General features: G+C 42.2%; 1 protein-coding gene across 2 annotated transcripts in view; it reads right to left on the bottom strand.

Annotated features, from left to right (window-relative positions):
* Positions 1-574: 574 nt before the first annotated feature.
* The window catches only part of LOC129700157 (guanine nucleotide-binding protein G(I)/G(S)/G(O) subunit gamma-2), a 53,286-nt gene continuing 28,742 nt past the window's right edge, over positions 575-25,118 (bottom strand). For both annotated transcript variants that reach the window (XM_055640400.1, XM_055640401.1), the window contains exons 2-4: positions 24,506-24,601; positions 6,360-6,453; positions 575-2,467 (exon numbers count right to left, since the gene is read on the bottom strand). In XM_055640400.1, the coding sequence (XP_055496375.1) occupies positions 2,339-2,467; positions 6,360-6,446 (216 nt within the window). In that variant the 5' untranslated portion in view covers positions 6,447-6,453; positions 24,506-24,601 and the 3' untranslated portion in view covers positions 575-2,338. The remainder of the gene's footprint in view (positions 2,468-6,359; positions 6,454-24,505; positions 24,602-25,118) is intronic.

Here is a 25,118-nt window from a genome sequence, read left to right as displayed (position 1 = left end):
TTTAGAACGGAGACGAGGAAACACTTTTTCTCACAGAGAGTTGTGTGTGTGGAATTCTCAGCCTCAGAGGGCGGTGGAGGCAGGTTCGCTGGATGCTTTCAAGAGAGAGCTGGATAGGACTCTTAAAGATAACGGAATCAGGGGATATAGGGAAAAGGCAGGAATGGGGTACTGATTGGGGATGATCAGCCATGATCACATTGAATGGCGATGCTGGCTCGAAGGGCCGAATGTTTTACCATGCATGTCGTAGTGGATCATTAACAAACACCCACAAAGGCCTTTCTGCTTGCTGCTACTATACAACCAGACAATGATGGGCCTGACAGGAATGCAGTGGCTGCTTCTCTTTTTATTTAAGATCCATTCTGCAAACTTTGTTAATTGAAAGACTGCCATTGGCGTCTTTAGGAAATTTCCCACCCGCTGAAAACAAAGCTATTTGATCGTACGACTTTCCTGAACAGCCTGCAAATTAAGAAAAAACATAAGAATTTAAAAAAAAATATTCAGACAATGATTCATCGTAATGGATAATATTATGCATGATTAAGCAGTTTAAGAGACAGGTAAGTGAAATGTTTTAAAGTTTTTATTTAAAACTGATACATCGTTCACATGGTGTGGAAATGCGCACTACATCATCATTTGTTCAAGTTTCCTTATACAAAGCTGACAAAGGTTTACAACCAGAAATACAATACATATGTTTATATTATTCTCATTAAAATAATTCACACATCCCTTTCCTCTTGCTGCCACACGTAGCATTCCTGTTGTCCCATACAGGCATTAAAACTCACTGCTGCCATGAACACAAATGTACAATAAAAATTAGATTCAACAAGCCATAGTCATACATGTCATTCTTTCTTTGCAATGCTTCCAATGCATCTGATTTGGTTGATGTGCTGTTGGTTGATGGTGATCTACTTTTCTGTACTAATGTGGGTCTAATACAATGGTAAACCACTCCTTATATTGAATTGGATATGGTGCAGAGGGCTGGTTTGCCAGTGTAGTGGCAGATGAAAACACATGCAGATCTAAGAAAATTATCAATTGAGTAAAAATACATATCTGAAAATATAAAAAAGATTTGTTAAAAGGCGGTGTAATAGTCTGAGGTAAAATCATTTGATCATTCACAAAGTTGAGACCTATTTGTTCATCTGCATATTACACTGTTCAAAAGCCATTTCCGCAGTTTCATGTGGGTATGAAAAGACGTTACCGAGAGACCGCATCCAGGAATGGACTCTTTTTGGTCTTTAAAAATGTTTTGTTCAACCAATCAATTAAGAGAAGTGTTTGCAATGTTCTTTAGTCAAGGGCTTTTTGAAAAAGCTACTTTTTGACAATTGATACTGTTTTACAAACATTGGCATGTATGTCTATGTACTATTGTTCGCATGCAAATTTTACCTGTTATTTTACAATATGCAAGTTGGTAGAAATCTTTATAAATGACAAATATTTCTCATAGTGTTCACAAGCATTAGTGAGAAAATAGGGCCATTAAGAAACTGGCTGTGCTTCATTAGTGGTAGATGTTAACGTTTTGTCTTTTGTATATCAATATCACTTCAGTTCGGTTAAACAAATTCAATGAAAGGGAAAAAGACTGAAATACTTCCATGCAATTATTCTGTTGCTACCACAAATATCAGCATCACTAAACACCGCTGATGAATGACCGATACTATCTGAAATTTTAAACTACTTTACACGTGTTAGAGGAATACTAAGAAGAATCTAAGAAAATGCAAAGCTGCTGGCTTTTATGTCTTGAAATTGACATTCCATTTGCGAAAATCTTATTAGTAACATTTCTCTTCATTGAAAGCCAGCTGTCAAAGCGAAGACCAGCATATTACTGCGCTACTCTAATGCAAAAAACACATAACCAAATCTCAAAGTACAACACCACAGATCTTGTTTGTTTGCTTTACTTGTCTATTTAAATTAAATAAAAAATTATATTGAGAAACAACAATTATAATTCCAATAAAATTATACATCCTCCTCAGTATTTACCTTTCTTTGAATGACTGTCATACTTGTGGACATCAAACTATGAATCATAATTTACGATCTTTGCAGGAGCAAAAAAATGATGACATCTCTACACAGTTTCATTCTAAGCTGTTTTAGAATCTCTATTTTCTCAAGGTAGTTCTTCTGCTTCCATTACCAATTAGGTGACAAGATTCTTTACACATGCACATCCCTGCAGCTTCCAGGCTTTGTTACAAATTCTGCGGACAATAATGTGCCCACGTTGGTGAAACTCAACATCACTGTTCAGAGTGTCCTGATTTTCAGGCTGGGTGGGTCCCTACAGAATGGCACAGAAGAACTTCTTCTCTCGGAAGGGGTTTTCTGATGCAGGAACTGATGTCAGTAGAGGGTCTTCTTTAGCATGGGCTTCGCAGTAAGCCATCAAATCCGCTGCCGCTTTGGACACCTGGAAAATGGAGAACAAATTAGGTATTTTTGCTTTTGGATGGTATCCAATGAAATATAAATGATTTCCTACACTGTATAGAGCCAGTCACCCATTTTCCACAGGAGATTGTCAAAGCCATCTCTTTACAAAATGGGGAATCAGTGAAGTTCATGCAACATATCTTGTCTCAGTGCAATGCATGCCCATGCTGCATCTCTAAACTCAACTCAACTAAACACCCTTTATGGTCCAATGTCCACCTCATTCCACTATTACAACAAAGCAAGAAACGGATAATACTCTGTCCTGTCCTCAGGTGTTGTCTGTATGAAGTTACACATGCAATCTGTGGCCGCATGGGTTTCCTCCCACATCTCATTAATATGCGGGTTTGTAGGTTAATTGGCCCAAATGTGTAGTGAATGGGTGAGAAGGTGGGATAACCTAGAACTAGTGGGAATGGGTGATTGATGATCATTGTGTACTAGGTGGGCTCGAGGGCCTGGTTGCATGTTGTATCTTTGTTGTATTCAATCACTGTGGTAGTACCTACAACGGAGGGACTGGAATGGTTTAAGATAAAAGATCACACACACTTTCCTCAGGACAATTAGGGATGGACAATAAATGCTAGCTTCACCAGCGGTGTTCAGATCCCGAAAATTGAAATAATTATAGCATTGGAAAAATCATTGAATTGAAATCTGTGATATTGTTTGTGAGCCCACATTTGAGAATTCTGATTTATAACTGAATTATGGATCTAATTCCAAGACTCATTGAAATGGAAATGCAGGTCTATCAAAAAATTAGAACATTTTAGGTACTGTTCTTTCTCTGTGTCTCATTCAGAAAAAAGATTCCCACTGGCGGAAGGATTGCATTTACCAAAACAAACAAACATAGAACATAGAACAGTGCAGTACAGGAACAGACCACAATGTCTGTGCCAAATGTGATACCAAATTAAAATAATCTCCTCTGTCTGTATGTGACCCACATCCCTCCATTTCTTGCACATCCATGAGCCTTTCTAAAAGCCTCTTAAATGCCACTATTGTGTCTGGCTCCACCACTATCGTTGGCAGCGTGTTTCAGGCACCCACCACCCTCCCTCGTATATCTCCTTTAAATGTTGCCCATCTCACCTTAAAGTTATGCCCTCTATTCTCTGCCATTTCCACTCACTCTCTACCCTAACTACGCCTCTCATAATTTTATAAACTTCCATCACATCTTCCCCCAGCCTCTGAAGCTCCTAGGAAAACAATCCAAGTCTGTTCAACCTCTCCTTGCAATCAATATCCTTTAATCCAAGCATCATTCTGGTAAAACTGCACCCTCTCTAAAGCCTCCACATTCTTTCTGTATTGGGGTGACTGAAACTGCACATAATACTCCAAACGTGGCCTACCTAAAGTCCTATTAAATTGCAAATCTCAGCTGTATTCAGCTACAGATTTTAGAATCTTTCCTATTCCATCCAAATTAGTTTGATTCAGGACGAAGGCTATTCTGGGAAGAAATTTGGACACGGGTTTAGCGATGTGCTACAGGTTATTAGGGGAGATGTTTATTGCCAACAATAACTGGGTTTAATATGTAACTGAGGAAGTAGGAGTGTAAAAGCAAACCACTTCCTCATCGAGACATAAAAACATTTTATCTATGGACACTCTCTACAATGCAGTTACACAGCGAGACAGCAATATGTTTGCCTTCTTGCTCATACAGAATTCGTTAGTGCAGCTTAAGAAACTGGAGTCAAACAAGTAATTTTAGATTTCTAAATTAAATTATAAAAAAAAACATTTCAGAAAGTTGTTTTGTGTTTATACATCACATGACGGTCGTACGTGCTGTAATTGAAATAATTCTCCTTTCACACTCATAGTCAACAATGACGTGTAAATGTGCCGGACTTCCTCTTCTGTTGCAAAAGACAAAATGTTGGAGGAACTCAACGAGTCAGGCATCATCTGTAGAGGGATTGGACAGACAATGTTTCAGGACGAGACCCTCCCTTAGACCCAAAATATTGCCTGTCCATTCCCTCCACAGATGTTGCCTGACCTGCTTCCAGCACTTTGTGTTTTGCTGAGGATTTCAGCATCTGCTGTTCCTTGTGTCTTCCTGTTCTGTTGACTCAGTAGTTTAGCGGCTTCCCGACTCATAATGCTTTCATTGTTCCAGATATTTCTGACTGGTCCAAACTTTATAATTTAATCCTATTTAATACAATTTTAAGCAATTTCCCAAACATTCCACACAGTCTTGTGACTGGTCAAAGATCATTGTGATTGGTAGCTCCTCGCATTCACTTTATCTGTTGTGAATAAGTCTGTATATGTTTTGCATGTATCATTTCCTTTCTATGTTTTTGATAGACACCGTTCAAAGGCATTATGGAAAATATCAATTACAATGGAATTGTAAATTGTTCTGTGTGTAAACCGAGCAGATACAGCTCAATTAGAGCCACTGGAGGCCACTGCTGCTTCACCTGGCATCGGAGAATGCAACAACCAGTGGCAGACTACACCTATCCACAAATCCACAGACCTTGTGCCTTTATCAAAGGTTTCAAAGGTCTTTTATTGTCACGTACCAATTAAGGTACAATGATATGCGAATTACGAAAGCCATACGAAAATAAAATTAACTAGACACATAACTACATAAATGTTAACATAAACATCTACCACTTGGATTCCCCCACATTCGTCACTGTGATGGAAGTAAAAAAAAGTCCAATCTTTTTCCTCTTTATTCTCCCGCGGTCGGGGAAGTCGGGGTGATCGAAGCTCCTGCATCAGCGGTCGTAGCCCCCGCGTCGGGGCGATTGAAACTCCTATTTCGGGGCAGTCGAAACCTGTTTCGTGGCAGTCGAAACTCCTGCGTCGGGGTAGTCGAAACTCCCGCGGCTTGGAGTTCCCGAAGTTGGTCTCTGACCAGAGATCGCAGGCTCTGTGATGTTTAGTCCACCAGCACCCATGGATGACTATGGTGGACTCCGAGGTCGACCCCGAGCAAAGGGGATCACGAGCTCCGCGATGGTAAGTCCACAGGCGACCGGGGTGGAGCTCTTAAAATCGGTCTTCAACAAAGGCCGCCAATTCCTCGATGTTGGCGGCCAACTCCTCTCCCCCCCCCCCCACATAAAATAATATAAAGAACACTAAAACCATCTATTTAACGCATTCTATTAGAACACAAAGAAGGAAGACAGCCAGACTGTTGGCGAGGCAGCCATCGCTGGCGCCACCCGGTTATCATGAACAACTCACAATATACCTACTTAAAGAGTAGGGTACTAAGAGAAAAGCAGCAAAATGATGCCTTCAAATATTAATTTAAAAACTGATATGAAAGTAAACACCAGAATCAGTTTCTCCAGATGTTGGTGTCAGAGGTTATGGGGAGAAGGCAGGAGAATGGGAGTTAGGACTTGATAGGCCAAATGGCCTAATTCTACTCCTGTCACTTAAGGTTTTACGATCCTTTCTGGTGGTTACACTGTGTCTTGCGTCGTGCCAATTTATGGTAAACCCAGTCATTCTCAGATTTTTCTTTTTTCTTCTGCAAATATTATCTGCATGAATGTAATTGTGTAAATTATTGTTCCATAGTGAGTGTCGGCTTTGAAGTTGAATCATTGCCCCAGTCAATGTGACTGAGGGACATGAAGGTATCATTTTACTGTAGTAATCCCACTTACTGAAGGGAAGGTATGTAAATAAATCATGGTCCTTATGATATCCTTAAATTAATGCCAGGCAGACTACCACTGTTAGACAAATGGACTAACTACATTATAAATCATTCTTAAAATGTATGATTATATACTTTTTCAAATAAATCTTGGTGTTAATGTCCAATGTGTGGAAAGCAGAGATGCTGAGTTTCATACCTTTATTCTCTCAATATTGGCCTCCATTTTCAGCTGTTCCACCATCTTCCTGGCTTGTGCTATGCTTGCTGTGTTGTTGCTGGCCATTTGATCTCTGGCGAATGAAACAGAAGATATATAGAAAATATGTTTAAAGAATGCATACCAGTACAGCAGGAGGCGACTTTCCTCAGGAGACATCAATGAATCAACTTATTTGACATTGTCACCTTAATTACAACCACCAGCTCTAGTCTTCCCTTGCCTGGGCCAGATGTAGACATGGTGTCTAGTGGTAGGGAATGAGGGCTTTCAGCACTTTGGTGAAGAAGCTCCACGCCCAAACTCCCCAGAATGCCAACAAATGAATGAATGAAAACTTTTATTGTCATTCAGATATACACCTAGACACAGTGCACCTTGAACGAAATTTCGTTGCATTTTACTCTCCAAAATCAGGTAATAGTTAAAAGTTCTAGGTGCGTCCATAAAAATGCCTCATGCGCATGGTTCTGTAAAATAAATATATATAAAAAGTTTTTAAAAAGTGTCGATATTTAAAAAGTTCTAGCCTCGGTTTTGTTGATTGTTCAGTAATCTTATGGCCTGGGGGATGAAGCTGTTGCAGAACCTCGTTGTCCCGCTCTTCATGCTGTGGTACCTCCTCCCAGAGTTACGCAGTATAAACAGTCCAAATTGTGGGTGTGTGGGGGCTCTGGTAATGCCCTTAGCTCTTGTCAGACAGCGCTTGTACCCTGAGCTAGGCTTTTCCAGCTGCATCGCACTGTTGGCACAAGGAACTGCAGATGCCGGTTTACAAAGTAAGACACAAAGTCCTGGAGTAAATCAATGGGCCAGGCAGCAACTCTGGAGAGCATGGATAGGTGCTTTTTCACATCGGGGCCATTCTTCAAATTGATTGTAGTAGAGGGGAGAAAGCTGGAAGAGAGGTGGGGGTGAGATAGCCTGGCAAGTGATAGGTGGATATAGATGAGGGAGGTTTTGATGGGCAGATGGGTGAACAAAGGCCAGAGATGGGAAGAAGATAAAAGGCTGTGAGATATGTAGATAAGGACAGAAGAGATATGGAATTCGGTCAGATAGAAACATAGAAAATAGGTGCAGGAGTAGGCCATTCGAACCTGCACCGCCTTTCAATATGATCATGGCTGATCGTCCAACTTAGTAGGGTGATGGGATATAGATGGAAGGAGATGGAGGAATCTCACTTTAAATAGGTTTAAATGTTTGACATATTCCATAGAACATAGCTCAATAATATGCCCTTCGTCCACAAATTTTGTGCCAAACACAATGCCAAAATAAACTAATCTCAACTGCCTGCACATGATCCATATCCCTCTGTTTCCTGTATATCCATGTGCCTATCGAAATTTTTCTTAAATGCAATTAACATATCTGCCTTCACTAACAATCCATGACAACACATTCCAGGTACCCTCCACCCTCAGTGTAAAACACTTGCTCTGTACATCTACTTTAAACTTTGCCCCACTCACTTTAAAGCTATCCAATTTGGTCTTTGATATTCCACCTTGAGAAAAATGTTGGACAGTCTACCCCATCTACACCCCTCCTAATTACTTCAAAAAAAAAAAAAAAACATTTAAAAGTCTAAAGGTACATATAAACAATTAAGATTAAAGTAAACTGAGGAAAAATATTGAAAACTGTGATGTTCTTCCCCTTGGTCGCTGGATCTTCCATTCCCTTGCTATCAATTAGGTCTCAGACATGAGATCAGGTTTTACCATGTGCATGATCAATGAGCTGATATCCTAGCAAAATAGCAGAGAATCCTGGTAAAAGTTACAGCACGATATTACAAGGCTTTGATGTAAAGTTAAAGTTGGTTATTCTTATATCATGGTTAAATCTTGTTTTTGTATAATATTGCTTCTTAGCAGCCTTTTACATGAGCAAAATAGTCTGTAGGTGTCAAGTATCAAGATTCAAGATTCAATTTAATTGTCATTTGGACCCCTTGAGGTCCAAACGAAATGCCGTTTCTGCAGCCATACATTACAAACAAATAGACCCAAGACACAACATAATTTACATAAACATCCATCACATCGCTGTGATGGAGGCCACTGCACTTTTCCCCCCCCCCCCCCGATGTCAGAGTCAAAGTCAAAGCCCCCGGCTGGCGATGGCGATTGTACCGCGGCCATTAAAGCCACGCCGGGTGGTGCGAGGTCGCACACCGGGTCTTGATGTTGGAGCCCCCGGCGGGCGCTCGCAGAGTCCCGCGGCCATTCCAAGCCGCGCGGGGGCGGTGATGTCAGGCCCCGCTCCAGGAGCTCTTCGACCCCGCAACTCGGGCGGGAGAAGTCGCCATTGCGGGAGCCCTGAAAAGCGGTCTCCCTCCAGGGGCCCGCGGGCTGCCGGTGCCGCCGTCCACCAGACCCGCAGTTGCAGCCTCCGAATCTCCGGAGGTCGGGCCGCAGCAGCAGCAGCGCTCCACCACCGCTCTGGACTCGGCCAGCTCCGCGACGGTGAGGTGAGTCGTCGGCACCAGAGTCCCCGGTCTTCTCCTGTTGGAGGCAGCTCCTTGTTGCAGCCCCAACGACAACGGAGACCCGACAAAGAAAAGGTCGGGTCTCCCGTGCAGGGAGAGATTTAAAAGTTACCCCAGACCTCCCTCCCACCCCACCCCCACCCCCCCACACACACCCCAACAAAAAATAACAAAAACTACATAAAAACATAGACAAAAAATAATAAAAACGCAGACGGGCTGCAGAGGCCGCTGCTGACGAGAGTCGCGCCGCCTACCAGACGGTATTTAATTGTCTTATGTATCAGCAACGGTACAATTATATTCTTACTTTTCCCACATTAACAGGTCCATTAACACAATAACATAAATACATAGTAACGACAGTGCAACATACTAATCATTATGATTCTGAACGGTCCTTCCATGGGTTAGGCCGGGCACTGTCTTGATTCTCCACCCAACCTCATTGTGGACATTGGATTTTTTCTCTGGCAGTGTTATACTATAATGCTGAGAACTATATTCTGCACTGCATCTCTCTTTCTCCCTTCACCTGTCGTAGTTGTGTTTGGCTTGATTCATGTACAGTGTTATCTGATGTTACCATAATAGTGCAAAACCAAAGTTCATAGTGCAAACAAAGACAAAGTCCATAGAAGACCATAGTTGCTGAGGTTAGTGTTGTGCCGTGTTCAAGAGCAAAGTTGCTGGGAAGCAGCCATGTTTTCCCAGATATATACAGCGAACGGCACACACATATATTTCACCTCAGACACTTTAAGCATAAGATCCTTTTGCACCAAAATTATTTCACATATAACAGCACATTTCTGCTCATAACATGTACAGCCTTTGGTGGACCACAAGACAAAGGATGGTTGGATATAATGAAGACCAACAGTGATATTAACAGTAAAGAACCTGTCCATTCTTATCTGGGCCAGGTTGTAAGAGCATTCGATAGAAAGGATTTTTGCCTTTAAAAAGGACAACATGAAAAAATTATCTTAGAAAAGATGAAGAAGTTGAACTCATTCCCGTTGAAAGAGAAATAAATGAGGCCATCTGCTATAGTTTCTTTAAATCATAAATGCTATTGATAATATTACTTTAGACAATTGACAAAGAATGAGGAAGTTAAAAATAAACACAAAGTGCATGAGTAACTCAATGGGTCAGGTACCAGCTTCGGAGACGTGTTGGGTCGGGGCTAGAAGTATAGATCATTTCTGATGGAAGGGACCAGACCTGATATGTTAACCATTTCTCTTTTCACTGATACTGCCAGATCTGTTGAAGGTTTTCAGCATTTTCTGCTTTACTAAAGAAATAAGACTAAATTTGGTGTTCATAGGTAACTTGATCTTACTTCAAAGTACTGTAAAAATTACAGTCTATTTGGCTATTACATGACACGTCCAATCTTCCCATTTTTTGTTAGAGTCATAAAGCACAGAAACAGGGCCTTTGGCCCAACTCGTCCATACTCCATCGAAGCTTGTCTTATTTGCCCATGTTTGGCCTATATTCCTCAAGATCTTTCCTGTCCATTTAAACCTCTCCAAATAGAAACATGAGGAAAGGCAGGTGCTGGATTCTTGTGTAGAACACAAAGTCCTGGAGTAATTGAGCAGGTCAGACAGATCTCTGGAGGACATGGGTAGGTGATGTTTCAGAATGTTCTTCAGTCTGAGGAAGGGTCCTGCTTCCAAAATGTCAGCTATCCATTTCCTCCAGAGATGCTGCCTGACCACTAAGTTACTCCAGTACTTGGTGTTCAAATTAGTTTTTAATGTTATTATTGTACCTGCATCAGCCACATCATCTGGCAGCTCATTCAACATAGCTACCAACATCTATGGGAAAATGTTGTCTCTCATGTCCTTGTCTTTCACCTCTCACCTTAAACCTTTGCTCTCCAGTTCTTGATTCCCATCCTCTAAGAGAAAGACTGTGCATTCATCCCATCTATTCTCTTCATAATTTTATACATATCATATTCAGGTTGCCCAAAGTGAGCTGAATACGTCTGCGGGCAAGATAATCTCTGACCCCTCTCACCATGGCCACAAACATTTTGAATCATTTCCCTCTGGAAGGCGACTCCTGACTGTCAAAGCTGCCACAGCCAGACATAAAAACAGTTTTTTATCCATGAGTAGTTGCTCTACTCAACAGCCAAAATTCTGTAGCCTCCCTTTGATCTGGTATTTTGTTGGTTCACATACTTGATCAATGGTGTTTTATCATTAATGTTTTATTATTATTAATGTTTAGTGTTTTCTGAGTCATTTGTAAAATTTGTAACTGTCACTGTCATGTTATTACTATTGTGGGCGGAGTACCAATGTAAATTCCTTGTATGTGAATACTTGGCCAATAAAGTTACTTACTTACTATGTCTGGTGGTTCAACTTATAACAAACCTTCACAATTTCAGGCCAGCATGTCCATGGCTCTGCTCTATCATTGTACTCCTTGTGGAATTCAATGCCAGACCTTGGACCTGTTGGGATTTCCTCGTATTTTACAGTGGAATCCCACATTTGCCATTCTATGCCATTCATCTGAATGGAGATTCCCAATCCAGAAATAAGGAGGCAAGTTGCAAATCAAATTATTGATCTGCTAATGTTTTTTTAGTGTTGTAGTGTAAAAATATCTGAAACATCATTTAAAAAATTATTGTCTGTGTTTAAATGTATCTGACTTTCAATGTTTGTTTTCAGACACAATAGAATGTAACTAAAAATAAAGTTATGAATGCCCCCACTCTGGGCAAGAACAAAGCTCCAGCAGATATACACCAGATGAGCCAAAGCCACCCCTGATCCTGATGTCTAGCTTGGAGAATCATCTTGTTGGTCCCAGCAAGAGCTGGCGAGAGGCATCGCAGATGGCTGGCTCAAAACAGCTCGACTTGCCCTGATTACACAACAGTTCACAACTGCCAATCCACGGGGGCCCAGAGAATGGTCACGCAAAAGTTTGAATCTTATTTTTACCTGATGTGGAATGCTGTGAACTCCAAGCCGCGGAGTGTGTTCGATTGTTCCGATGTCGGAGTTTCGATCATCCCGACGAGTGGGCCTGTACATCCGGCCGTCCGTAGCGGTGACTACGGAGGGTTTATGGCCCCTGACCATGGATGAACAAAGGAGGAGGACTGACTGAACTTTGTTGCCTTTCACCACAGTGAAGAATGTTGTGGTGGATGTTTATGTTAAACTCTATTGTGTATTGTGTGTTTTTATTAAACTGTATCGCTGCATGGCAAATTCATTTCACTGTATCTTAGTTGGTGCATGTGACGAATAAATTTGACTTTGAGTTTTGCAGCAGAATAATGGCCAACACCTCTTTCCTTAAGGGCCTGTCCCACTTTCACTACCTAATTCACAATCTTTTTTACACGTGGACAATTTTCATCAGGCTAGAAAAACGCCCCGACCTACTTGATGCAACGAGTACTGACGACTAGCATCACGACCTACCTACAACCTTGTGACGACCATGCTGCGAGTATGAGTCAAGGGCAAACTCGGCAGAGGTCGTAAAAGTGGGACAGGCCGTTTAGCCTTCCAAAGATGCTAGAGGACACTGCCTTACTTATCATAACCGCAAACCCAATAATCACCTTTATTCTCCCTCTTTCAATCTCCTTCCTGTCCCTTTCCATCCACCTCTCCCTCTGATTTTACATTTCTCACCTCCTCCTGTCTTTTATTTGAAATCATTTTGTTTCCTTTTCACCTCTAGCCTTTGTCATTTGTTCCACCACTCCCCACCACAGATATCCACTTATCATTAGCCAGGCATTGTCCTGCCCTCACGTCTCTTGTCCACCTTCCCTCCATTGATGAACTGTACACTGCAAGGGCCAGGAAGAGAGTGGGTAAGATCATCTCTGACCCCTCTCACCCTGGCCACAAACTCTTTGAATCACTTCCCTCTCCGGACTGTCAAAGCTGCCACAGCCAGACATAAAAAGCTTTTTTTCCACGAGTAGTAGCTCTATAACCAAAAATCTGTAGCCTCCTTTTGCTCTGGTATTTTATTTATTCACAGGTTTAATCAATAATGTTTTATTATTAATGTTTAATGTTTTATGTATCATTCCTAACCGTATGTCATGTTGTCACTTGCGGGCAGAGCACCAAGGCAAACTCCTTGTATGTGAATACTTGGCCAATAAACTTATTCATTCATTCATTCTCCCCACCAACGTCAGTCTGAAGAAGTGTCCCAACCACAAATCTTCTGTCCATTCCCTCCACAGATGTTCCTGATCTACTGAGATCCTTCAGCATATTGTGTTGTGCTCAGTTTCCAGTTTCTCCCGTGTCTCCGTTTCATATCCATGTGCTTTCTGTTTTATTGCCACAGTCCTTTCATAATGGCTAAAAGAGGATTGTAAACTATGTTTGCAAATTGACACAAATTATCTCATGTATTTCCAACAAATGCTGTTATTTCATCAGGGAAGGAAACAGCTGTCCAGAGTGCAGGAGAAACAATGCAACAAAACTCAAAGTGCTGGTGCAGCTCAACGAGTCCTCAGCACTTTGTATTCTGCTCACGATTCCAACATCTGCAGTTCCTTGTGTCCCCAAAAACAATGGGACAATCGTCTCTTGGCGTCAGAGGAGTTAAAACAAGAAACAATGGAGGGCTATGGACAAATTCAATGGAGAAATGACAAATTCAAATTTTAGACTTTATTTTCTCATGTTTCTCTTTAATCCTTCCATTCTTTCATTGTTTTCTTGAACATGGTTTGACCTTATCCACTCTTTCAGTCCTCGTTCTATATCTTCTCAATTCTTAAGCCTCATTATGGGGTTGAGCAGCATATGGGGACTTTACAGTGTTGGTTATGAGTAATAGTTGTTTCAGGCAGTTGTAAAGTCATAGCAGAGAAAAAGGCTCTTTGGCCCACTTTATCCATGTTGACCAAGTTGGCATTTGGGATAATCCCATTTGCCATCATTTGGCCATAGTCCTCCAAACCCTTCCTATCCACATATCTGTCCAAATGATTTGTATCCACTTCCTCTGGCAGCTCATTCCAGATATAGACTATCTTCTGCATGAAAACATTGCCCCTGAAGTCCCTCTTACATTTCTTCTCTCTCATCTCAAACCTGAACCCTTTAGGTTTAGAATCCACCAACCTAGGAAAAAGACAGAAAAGGACAAAAAGAGCATTTGTTTTATCCATGCCCCTCATGATCTTGTACACCTCAATAAGGTCAGCCGTCAGCCTCCTGTGCTCCAAAGAAAAAAGTCGCAGCCTATCCAACCTTTCCCTATTAATCAAGACCACATGCCAAGGTAACAGCCTCTATTCCACCCTTTAATGCAGGGGTCGGCAACCTTGTTCTGCATAGGGGCCGGGACACATGTCTGTGAGCGGGTGGTGGGCCACATCTATCACGTGTACACATGGATCCCACCCCCATTTCACCCCGGATGGCAGGCATCAAATCACATGTTCACAGAAGGTAGACAGAAATTCTGGAGAAACTCAGAGGGCGAGGCAGCTTCATGGAATCCTTGCATGTCTCACACGCTGTGTTTCACCAGCATTTTCATCTACCTTCGATTTTTCCAGCATCTGCAGTTCTTTCTTAAGCGTGTTCACAGAAGGTGCGTGGCTATGCTGGCGGCTTTGCGCAAGATGCGGTACAGCCAGAGCTCGGCCGCGCTCGGGGCGGGCGTTCAGCCGCGCTCAGGGTCGGCGCTCAGCAGGCCGGATGACTATGGGAAACAAAATCCGCTGGCAGGACAGATGTTTTCGGGTTACGGGCCGCATCCGGCCCGGGGGCCGTGGGTTGCCGACCCCTGCTTTAGTGAATATCCAATGTGACTCTCTATCTCAGTGTTGCAGCAGTGTTTTGGTGAAGAAGCTCTAAAAGCTGTGTGTTTGAAGAAAGTCATGGCTGGGATGTTGATTAGAACTGTGAGCTCTTTCATAACTAAACACCCGTGTTATTATTTTAAATTAGTCTCTCATTTCCAGCATCTTGGAGACATGAAGGAGGAAGATATTGAGACACTGTTGGATTTGGCATTTACGAAGTCCCAAGAAGCCTTTAATAATCTATAATCAGCTGATATTTTCCATAACTTTCTTGGTAGAACAATCCTGAAGTTGACACTGTGTGGTCTCTGCACAGTGCTGGAATGATGGGATGCAGCCTGAATTTTGGTATAATGAGATACTGAATATATGTTGCCACCATTGATCCTAAATTGCCCATTCCCCCTTTAAAAGAGCACAAGAACACACGGTGTAAAAAAAGTAAACCCCAACAGCCAAAGATCTTTGTTACTGTAAATGTTCTCACAATAGCAGCAGCAGCAGCAGCAGCAGCAACAGCATCAGCAGCAGCAGCAGCAGCAGCAGCAGCAGCAGCAGCGCTCCTCCACCGCTCCGGACTCGGCAAGAAAACAAAACCCCACACACAACCCCAACAATAAACCAGATGTATGGAGCTCTTTGCAAAAAAATTCATATTCCGTGATTTTGAAGGATGACTGGTAGCACAGATATGAAGGGTCTCAACCCAAAACATCACCCAATCCTTCTCTCCAGAGATGCTCTATGTCCTGCGGAGTTACTCCAGCATTTTGTGTCTACCTTTGATTTAAACCAGCAGCTGCAGTTCTTTCCAGCACAGATATGAAACTGCCTGGAAATATTTATTTGTCCTGCACTGATCTGCAAAACGTCAGCCTTTAGTTTCTACAAAGGTTTCTAATTCTCGGGATGGCGGGACCTTCAAATGCCAAGAGCAGCTGGGCTTGTATACTCCGGGAAATTTAGAAGGATGAGAGGAAATCTTATTGAAACATACAAGGTTATTAAGGGTTTGGACACGCTAGAGGCAGGAAACATGTTCCCGATGTTGGGGGAGTCCAGAACCAGGGAACGGGGATGAGGAAACACTTTTTCACAGTTGTGAATCTGTGGAATTCTCTACTTCAGAGAGTGGTGGAGGCCGGTTCTCTGGATACTTTCAAGAGCGAGCTAGATAGGGCTCTTAAAGATAGCAGAGTCTGGGGATATGGGGAGAAGGCAGGAATGGGGTACTGATTATGGATGATCAGCCGTGATCACATTGAATGCGGAGCTGGCTCGAAGGGCCGAATGGCCTACTGCACCTATTGTCTATTGTCTATTAACATACTACGATAGAACAATATAATTATTTTGTCTTATTTTCTCCTAAGTGCCCCAGGCAAATTCAGGAAGAGTATTCACCGCACAAATTCCTTTTGCTTTAGCTGGTCTGGCTTCTTTCCTGCACCTTGGCAATGATGTCAAGGGAACATAAAGCTGGGGGAATAGCTTTATTTGGATATCCATAAGCACAATCTGTTCTTCATTTCTCTCAAGATTCACAATCCTCCTTTATTCCTGGTCCCTTTGTTTCTTGTTTTTGCTCCTCTGGCCCCAAGAGACAATTGTCTAATTGTTTTTTGAGTCACAATGAATTGCAGATGTTGTGATCTTGAGCGAAACACAACATGCCGTGGAGCGATGAGTGCTCCGGCCTTTGTGTTTTGTCCCATTGTTTTTCCTGCACTGTTGCTGTTGCTGTACACTGGGCAGCTGTTGCACTCCCTATGCTCTGATGAAACACCAGTATTTTTAGTTTAGTTTAGAGGTCCAGCGTGGAAATAGGCCCTTCGGCCCACCGAGACCGCACAGACCAGCGATCTACGTACACTAACACCATCCTACACACACTAGGGACAATTTACAATTTTACCAAGCCAATTAACCTCCAAACCTGTACGTATCTGGAGGATGGGAGGAAACCGGAGTATCTGGAGAAAAGTCACGAGAGGAACGTACAAACTCCGTACAGACAGCACCCGTAGTCAGGGTCTCTGGCGCTGTGTGGTAGCAATCTACCACTACGCCACCGGGCCACCATTTGTTGAGATCATTTGTGTTAATTCACAAACATAGTTTACAATCCTCCGATACCTATCATGACAAGGACTGTTGAGATAAAACAGAAAATGCATGTATAAGGGAGACACAAGAAGCTGCAGATGGTGGAAACTCGAGCAGAACATAAAGTTCTGGAGGAACTCAGCACGTCAGGCATAACGAGTTCTGGAGGAACTCAGCATGTCAGGCATAACTGTGGGGGGAAATGTACAGACAACATTCTGAATTGGGACGCTTCTTCAGACTGATGGAGTAGGGGTGAGTAAGCTGATGGAGTAGGGGCGAGAAAGGTGAGGGTCGGACCCAGCCTGGTACGTAATATATTGATACAGGTGAGGGAGGGGATTATTGTCAGATCAGTGGTGTAAGTGACAAAGACTAGAGATGAAAAGGAGACAAATGATAAGATGAGGAGGGGGAAATGTGAAGGTGGAGGGAGTGATATGGGTATATCGAGGGAGGGGGACAAAAGGGAAATGGGGACTTTGGGTTTAGATAAATGAGGAATATCTTTCAGCATATACTGTGGCTTGCAAAAGTTTTCATACCCCTTGAACTTTTCCACAATTTGTCACGTTACAACCACAAACGTAAAAGTATTTTATTGGGATTTTATGTGATAGACCAACACAAAGTGGTGCATAATTGTGAAATGGAAGGAAAATGATACATGGTTTTCAATTTTTTTTACAAATAAAACACTGAAAAGTGTGGCGTGCAAAAGTATTCAGCCCCCCCGAGTCAATACTTTGTAGAACCACCTTTCGCTGCAATTACAGCTGCAAGTCTTTTGGGGTATGTCTCTACCAGCTTTGCACATCTAGAGACTGGAATTTTGGCCCATTCTTCTTTGCAAAATAGCTCAAGCTCAGTCAGATTGGATGGAGAGCGTCTGTGAACAGCAATTTTCAAGTCTTGCCAGAGATTCTCAAATGGATTTAGGTCTGGACTTTGACTGGGCCATTCTAACACATGAATATGCTTTGATCTAAACCATTCCATTGTAGCTCTGGCTGTATGTTTAGGGTCGTTGTCCTGCTGGAAGGTGAACCTCCGCCCCAGTCTCAAGTCTTTTGCAGACTCTAACAGGTTTTCTTCCAAGATTGCCCTGTAGTTGGCTCCATCCATCTTCCCATCAACTCTGACCAGATTCCCTGTCCCTGCTGAAGAAAAGCATCCCCACAGCATGATGCTGCCACCACCATGTTTCACAGTGGGGATGGTGTGTTCAGGGTGATGTGCAGTGTTAGTTTTCCGCAACGCATAGCGTTTTGCATTTAGGCCAAAAACTTCAATTTTGGTCTCATCTGACCAGAGCACCTTCCTCCACATGTTTGCTGTGTCCCCCACATGGCTTGTGGCAAACTGCAAACGGGACTTCTTATGGCTGTTTTTCAACAATGGCTTTCTTCTTGCCACTCTTCCATAAAGGCCCGATTTGTGGAGTACACGACTAATAGTTGTCCTGTGGACAGATTCTCCCACCTGAGCTGTGGATCTCTGCAGCTCCTCCAGAGTTACCATGGGCCTCTTGGCTGCTTCTCTGATCAATGCGCTCCTTGCCCGGCCTGTCAGTTTAGGTGGATGGCCATGTCTTGGTAGGTTTGCAGTTGTGCCATACTCTTTCCATTTTCGGATGATGGATTGAACAGTGCTCCATGAGATGTTCAAAGCTTGGGATATTTTTTATAACCTAACCCTGCTTTAAACTTCTCCACAACTTTATCCCTGACCTGTCTGGTGTGTTCCTTGGGCTTCATGATGCTGTTTGTTCACTAATGTTCTCTAACAAACCTCTGAGGCCTTCACGGAACAGCTGTATTTATACTGAGATTAGATTACACACAAGTGGACTCTATTTACTAATTAGGTGACTTCTGAAGGCAATTGGTTGCACTGGATTTTATTTAGGGGTATCAGAGTAAAGGGGGCTGAATACTTTTGCACGCCACACTTTTCAGTTTTTTTTACTTGTAAAAAAATTTGAAAACCATGTATCATTTTCCTTCCACTTCACAAATATGCGCCACTTCGTGTTGGTCTATCACATAAAATCCCAATAAAATACATTTACGTTTGTGGTTGTAACATGACAAGATGTGGAAAAGTTCAAGGGGTATGAATACTTTTGCAAGCCACTGTATTAGGAATGCTATGGAAAGAGGTTAGCCATTATCCACAACATTACAAAATGTGATCAAGAAGTTCAAACAAAAAGGGAAAAGTATATCCTATGCCCTGGATTAAAAATATGTTGCATAAATTACCAGATCATGTAGAAATACAGAGGATTGCCTGGAATAGTTATTTCAAAAAAAAAAATCTTCAGTCAAGACCGACTACAAAGTGAACATCCGCATAAAACAGGAACAGCAATAGACCATTGAAGACCCTTGTGCCTTCCTATTGTTCAGTAAGACCATAGCTGACCTATGACAGCTCAGTCCACCTGGCCCAGCAACCTCACAACCTTTAGTGAATAGAATAGCAACTTCAAATTTAAAATTAACCCGGCATAGGCCACCCCATTACAGGAAGGATATAGAGAGTTTGCAGAGGGTGAAGCAGAGTTCCACCTCAAATGCTCAAAAGGTCGGGCCAAATTGGATTGTTTTATATTTAGGTTTAAGTTTATTATTGACAAGTCTACCAAAGTACAGTGAAAAGCTTTATTTTGCATGCTATCCAATCATACTATACATACAATTAAGTCAAACTCAAGTACAAAAGGTACAGCAAATCGTAAGATTCAGAATATAGATCTCGACATTTTAGCACAGCAGACCTAGAAATAACAACCTGAATGACTTTAAATATCCTTTTATCCACAATGGGGCCATTGGGCTTTTCTCTGAAGCATTGGAGATTGAGGGGAGTTTTTCTGGGCCATAGATAGGATAGACAGTGTGAAACTGGGTGGAAATGTCAACAACTAGAGGGCATAGCTTTAAGGCGAGAGGGGCAAAGTTTAAAGGAGCTGAGCAGACCAGGTATTTTTATACAAAGAGGTGGGTGCCTGGAATGTGCTGTCAGGGGGAGTGATGAAGGAAGATGTGGTAGTGATGTTTAAAAGGCTTTTAGATAACCCATCAATATGCAGGATACGGATGGTATGGATCACGTGCAGGCAGATGGGGTTAATATATTTTTGGCATAATGTTCGGCACAAACATTGTGGGCTGAAGGGCCTGTTTCTGTACTGTGTCATGGAGTCATACAGTGTGGAAACAGGCCCTTCGGCCCAACTTGCCCACACCAGCCAACATGTCCAACGTACACTAGTACCACGACTCCCACCTGCCCGTGTTTGGTCCATATCCCTCCAAACCTGTCCTATCCATGTGCCTGTCTAACTGTTCCTTAAATGTTGGAATAGTCCCTGCCTCAACTGCCACCTCTGGCTGCTCATTCCATACACCACTGCCCTTTGTGTGAAAAAGTTGCCCCTCAGATTCCTATTAAATCTTTTCCTCTTCACCTTAAATCTATGTCCTTTGGTCCTTGATTGGCCTATTCTGGGCAAGAGACTCTGTGCTGTTCTACGTTCTATGAGTTGTCATTTGCAAAGAAGCATTTTGAACTGCAAGCAACCCTTTGCACGCACTGCTGGAAGTCCCAGTTTTTAGGTGAAATACAGAGACCTCGGCCCACTCGCCAACACACAGAAACCGTTTGTTGTTTGGTTCCTCATAATATCTTGATAATGCCAATCATATCATCCCTTGTTCTACCATATTCTGGGGAATAGTTTGTAAATATTTGGAGTTCTAAACGGTTGATATTGCCCTGTGTTACCTGGGCCCAGGTAGTTTAGTTTATTACTGTCACATGTACCAAGGTACAATGAAAAGCTTTTGATTGTGTGCTATTCAGTAAAGAGACTATACAAGGACAAGTGTGAGCCAATTAGTTTCAATTTAATTAACCTATGTGAAGGTTAAACACAGCTAAGAGTCTATATAAAAATCTACAACCAACACTGAGAAACTGCTGCAGTGCACACATTTTCACAGAACAGGAAACTGAGGTTTTCCTGTTTACCTGCAGGTGCTGAAGGAAGTCCAATAGTTTCTTGGTGAAATACCAAGTCTTTCAGCAAACAGACTGATGTACAATCTTCATCTCTCGTAGTCTTGAGTTACAGTTTCCTTGGGGCACTGAAGGGTGACCTTATAGAGGTGTATAAAATTGTGAAAGGAATAGATAGGCTCAATGCACAGAGCCTTTTACCCAGGGTAGGTTAATGAAGAACGAGAGGGTATAGGTTTAAAGTGAAAGGGGAAACATTTAATGGGATCCTCCTGATGGGCAGTTTTTTCCCCCCACAGAGGGTGGTGGGATGAGCTGCCAGAAGAAGTAATTAAGGCATTAACGGAATGTAAAGGACATTTCCAATGGTACATAGTTAGGAAAGATTGAGAGGGATATGGGCCAAATGCAAGCAAATGGGACTAGCTTAGGTAGGGCACCTTGGTCAGCATGGAATGAGTTGGGACTGCCCAACCTCTTCCTGATGTGTAAATATCTTTATTTTTTTTACATCCAACTTTAGTTGCAGCACTATTTTAGTTGAGCATCTAAAGGGAGCTGCAAGCTGCTATGTCCTGCTTTCACATGACAAATGGAGTCAGCAAAGTACTGGTAGAGCACTCTCAATCCATCCCAGTATTTTAGTCTGGGTCCCAGAACACTTCAGTCCATCAGTGCCAAGCCAGCTAAATCAGTAGGAGCATTCATTTACACCAGCTCTATGGCTGGTTTTGTCAGGCTGCAAGTGGTAAAGTACATCCAACCGTAGCATTTGTTGCTTGCAATTATCTTTGATAATACATGAGGGCTAAATTGAATATAATTAGCTTTGCCTTTGACAATTGTTCAAGTCTTCTGCATTATCTTGCAAAGTGCAAAGCAAAAGGATTTCCTGCTTCCTTACACAATATTGAAAGAGCCAGGGCAGGCTGCTGCTGCCCAGTACTGTTTGATTTGTTTTGCACCCAGTTCGTAACCTTCTCAAAATTTGTTGTCGTCCAAACTTTAAAAAAAATTCAGAGGGGTGACCTTCCTAAGGTGTACAAGACCATTAGGGGCATGGGGGAATGAATGTTCAGTCTTTTCTCCCCATGGTAGAGGATTCTTAAAGTAGAGGGCACAGGCTTAAGGCAAGAGAGGAGCGACTTAAGAATGGTCTCTTGAGGTAAAGTTTTCACTCAGATGGTAGCCCATTTTTGCAATGAGCTGAGAGAGGAAGCAATAGAAGCAGATACAAGTATGACTTAATAAAGACATTTGGACAGATATATGGATAGGAAGGATTTAGAGGCATGTGGGTCAAATGCAGGCAAATGGGCCTAGCACAGTATGCCAGCTTGATTGGCATGGACACAGTGGGCCAGAGGCCAGCTCTTGTTCTGTACATCTATACGTCTCTATGATTCCATGATCCTCTGAGTTTACATGCAGGTGAATAAGTGCATCATACGTAATAACTCTACAAAGTAAAATGTTGTTTTTAATCCATTTTTTTCAGCAATAAATAATAAATCAAATTACACTTCAGAATAACTTCAAATAAGTTTGAAATGAAACTAAGGTAGATCCAATTAGATACATTTCATTTGAAGTACTGTATAAATGCAATTGTTTAAATTCAAATTTATAATGCAGATCTTGATTGAATCTGAAGTGAATTGGAAGTTTCATCACAGTGCTTTACCCATTACGTAACATTGTGTTACCACAATCTTAAGTGGCTACAGCCTCGCTTTACTGAGACCACACCCTCCAAACCTGGTGTGGAAAATTGCCCTGTTCCAAATCGGAAAATTTGTATTGGTATTGGTTTATTATTGTCACATGAATTGAGATACAGCGAAAGGCTTTCTTTCTCCAGTTTCCAGTCAAATCATACTATACATGGGTACAATCAAGCCATGCACAAGTCCAACAATTAGTACAAAGATAAAAGTATCAGTGTGCAGAATAGAGTGTTACAGCATTATAACATTATGGTTACAGAGAAAAGTCCAAGGTCCAAATGAGAGTTGGATGATTGAGACTACCCCCCTATTTATGGGAGAACTGTTCAGTAGTCATCGATTCATAGAGTCATAGAGTGATACAGTGCAGAAACAGGCCCTCTGGCCGAACTTGCCCACACTGGGCAACATGTCCCACCTACACTAGTGTCCCCCCCCCCCCCCCCCCCCCCCCTCCCCCCCCCCGGCCCACGTTTAGTCCATATCCCCGCAAACTTGTCCTACCCATGTACCTGGCTAACTGTTTCTTAAATATTGGGATAGTTCCTGCCTCAACTACCTCCTCTGGCAGCTTGTTCCAAACTCCCACCAATCTTTGTGCGAAAATGTTACACAGCAAGAAACTCTGTGCATCCACCTGATCTGTTTCTCTCATGATTTTATACACCTCTGTAAGATCATCCATCGTGCTCTTGTGCTACAAGGAATAGAGTTCCAGCCTCCTGAAACTTTCCCTATAGTCTGTCCGTAATATGGTGGTAAAATGTTAGAGAGATCTGAAACTTTTGGAGTCTGAAATTATTTAAACATGAATAATCTTGTATTGTTGCTATTATTGAATGTGATTAGAGGGTTAAATTGTTCATGACTGTATTTTAATTTTAATTGCTATTTATTTTGTAACGAAAACTGAACGGACACTGGTTGAGAAACGTTTTTTTGTTTCCTCTGAGTATGCGAATACTCAGGAAATGACAATAAAGATTTACAATTACAATGTAATATAAAAGGATTGAAAAAATAAACATGTGATACTCTTGCACCTCACAAGTATATATCATTTAAATGGAGAGTCGAAGAGCTGCAGATTATAAAAAAAGACTCAGTGTGTTGGAGTAACTCAGTGAATCAGGCAGCATCTCTGGATAACATCGACAGATGACATTTTGGGTTGGGAACCTTCTTCAGACTGATTGTGGTGATGAGTGGGAGGGGAAGAAAGCTGAAGAGAGGTGCAATTTGTGAAGCCAGAGGAAGGAATATAGGTAGAAGGGGATGAGGGTAAATAGGTGAGAATCCAAGTAGGGCACCAGGAAGTGAAGGGGAGAAAAAGAAGCGGGTGGGGGGCTTGTTTGTAGGTTAGTTACCTGAAATTGGAGAATTCAATGTTCATATTGTTAGGTTGTGAGCCACCCAAGCGAAATACAAAGAGCTGTTCCTCCAGTCTGTGAGTAACCTCACTCTACCAACAGAGGAGGTCCAGGACAGAAAGGTCCGTGTCGGAATGGGAAGGGGGTTGAAATGGTTTGCAACAGGAACATCCGTCAGGCCTTGGCGGGTTGAGCACGTGTTCGGTGAAATGCTTGCCTTATCTACACTTGGTCTCGCCAATGTAAAGAAGGCCACATCAGGGACACCAAATGCAGTAGATGAAGTCACTCTGTCCTGCTCCCATCCATCTTCCAGCCTTCTCCCTCTCCTCAACGTACCCTCCCCCCAGCCCAATCAGTCTGAAGAAGGGTCCTGACCTAAAACGTCACCTATCCACGTTCTCCTGAGTTGCTGTCTGACCTACTGACTTACTCCACCAATTTGTGTCATTTTTTAACATATCATTTACACTTCTCTGTTTAAGAACCCCACTGAGGTAATGTTTATTCTTTCTACAGCATTACGACAAGATCAGCAGCAAACTATTTACCTGATGTGCAGTAGCACTGATGTGTCCTCCGAGTCTCTGGGGTGGTTTCTGATCCACTTGTAGTGTCCCCTTCCTTCAACAGCCTCTTCAAGTAGCCTATGACAAAGACACAATTGTCAAATGTTGTATGAAATTTTGAGGAAGTAAAAAAATGCTCAGTTGAAAACAATAAAATTCCATTGAATAGGCAAAATTTGGTAGGCAAAATTTGTTAACTTTTTTAGATTCAGTTTCAGATATATTCACGTTCTATTCCCGCTCCATCTCCAATGCAAACCATTCATTGAGTATCATTCCTCAATGGTCTAATGTGTATTACACTGAGAAGGCAAGAATTGCTGATAGCTTTTAAAGGCAAGATTTCCAATCCAATCTCACCACCAAATATTAGTAACTTACTAATTGTTTTGTTATTTCAATACACCAAGAACTCGAGGGCATCGATTTAAGGTGGGAGGAGAAAGATTTAATAGGAACCCGAGGAGCATTTCTTTTCCACTCAGTCAGTGGTGGGCACATGGAACAAGCTGCCAGAGGCAGTAGTTCAGACAATAACAATATTTAAACAACATTTCAACAAGTAATGGATGGGAATTGTTTAGAGGGATATGGG

This window comes from Leucoraja erinacea, chromosome 9 (genome assembly GCF_028641065.1).
Source record: "Leucoraja erinacea ecotype New England chromosome 9, Leri_hhj_1, whole genome shotgun sequence".
Lineage (NCBI taxonomy): Eukaryota > Metazoa > Chordata > Chondrichthyes > Rajiformes > Rajidae > Leucoraja > Leucoraja erinaceus.
The sequence above is the reverse complement of the archived record's forward strand: the minus strand, read 5'-3'. Positions and strand labels throughout refer to the sequence as shown.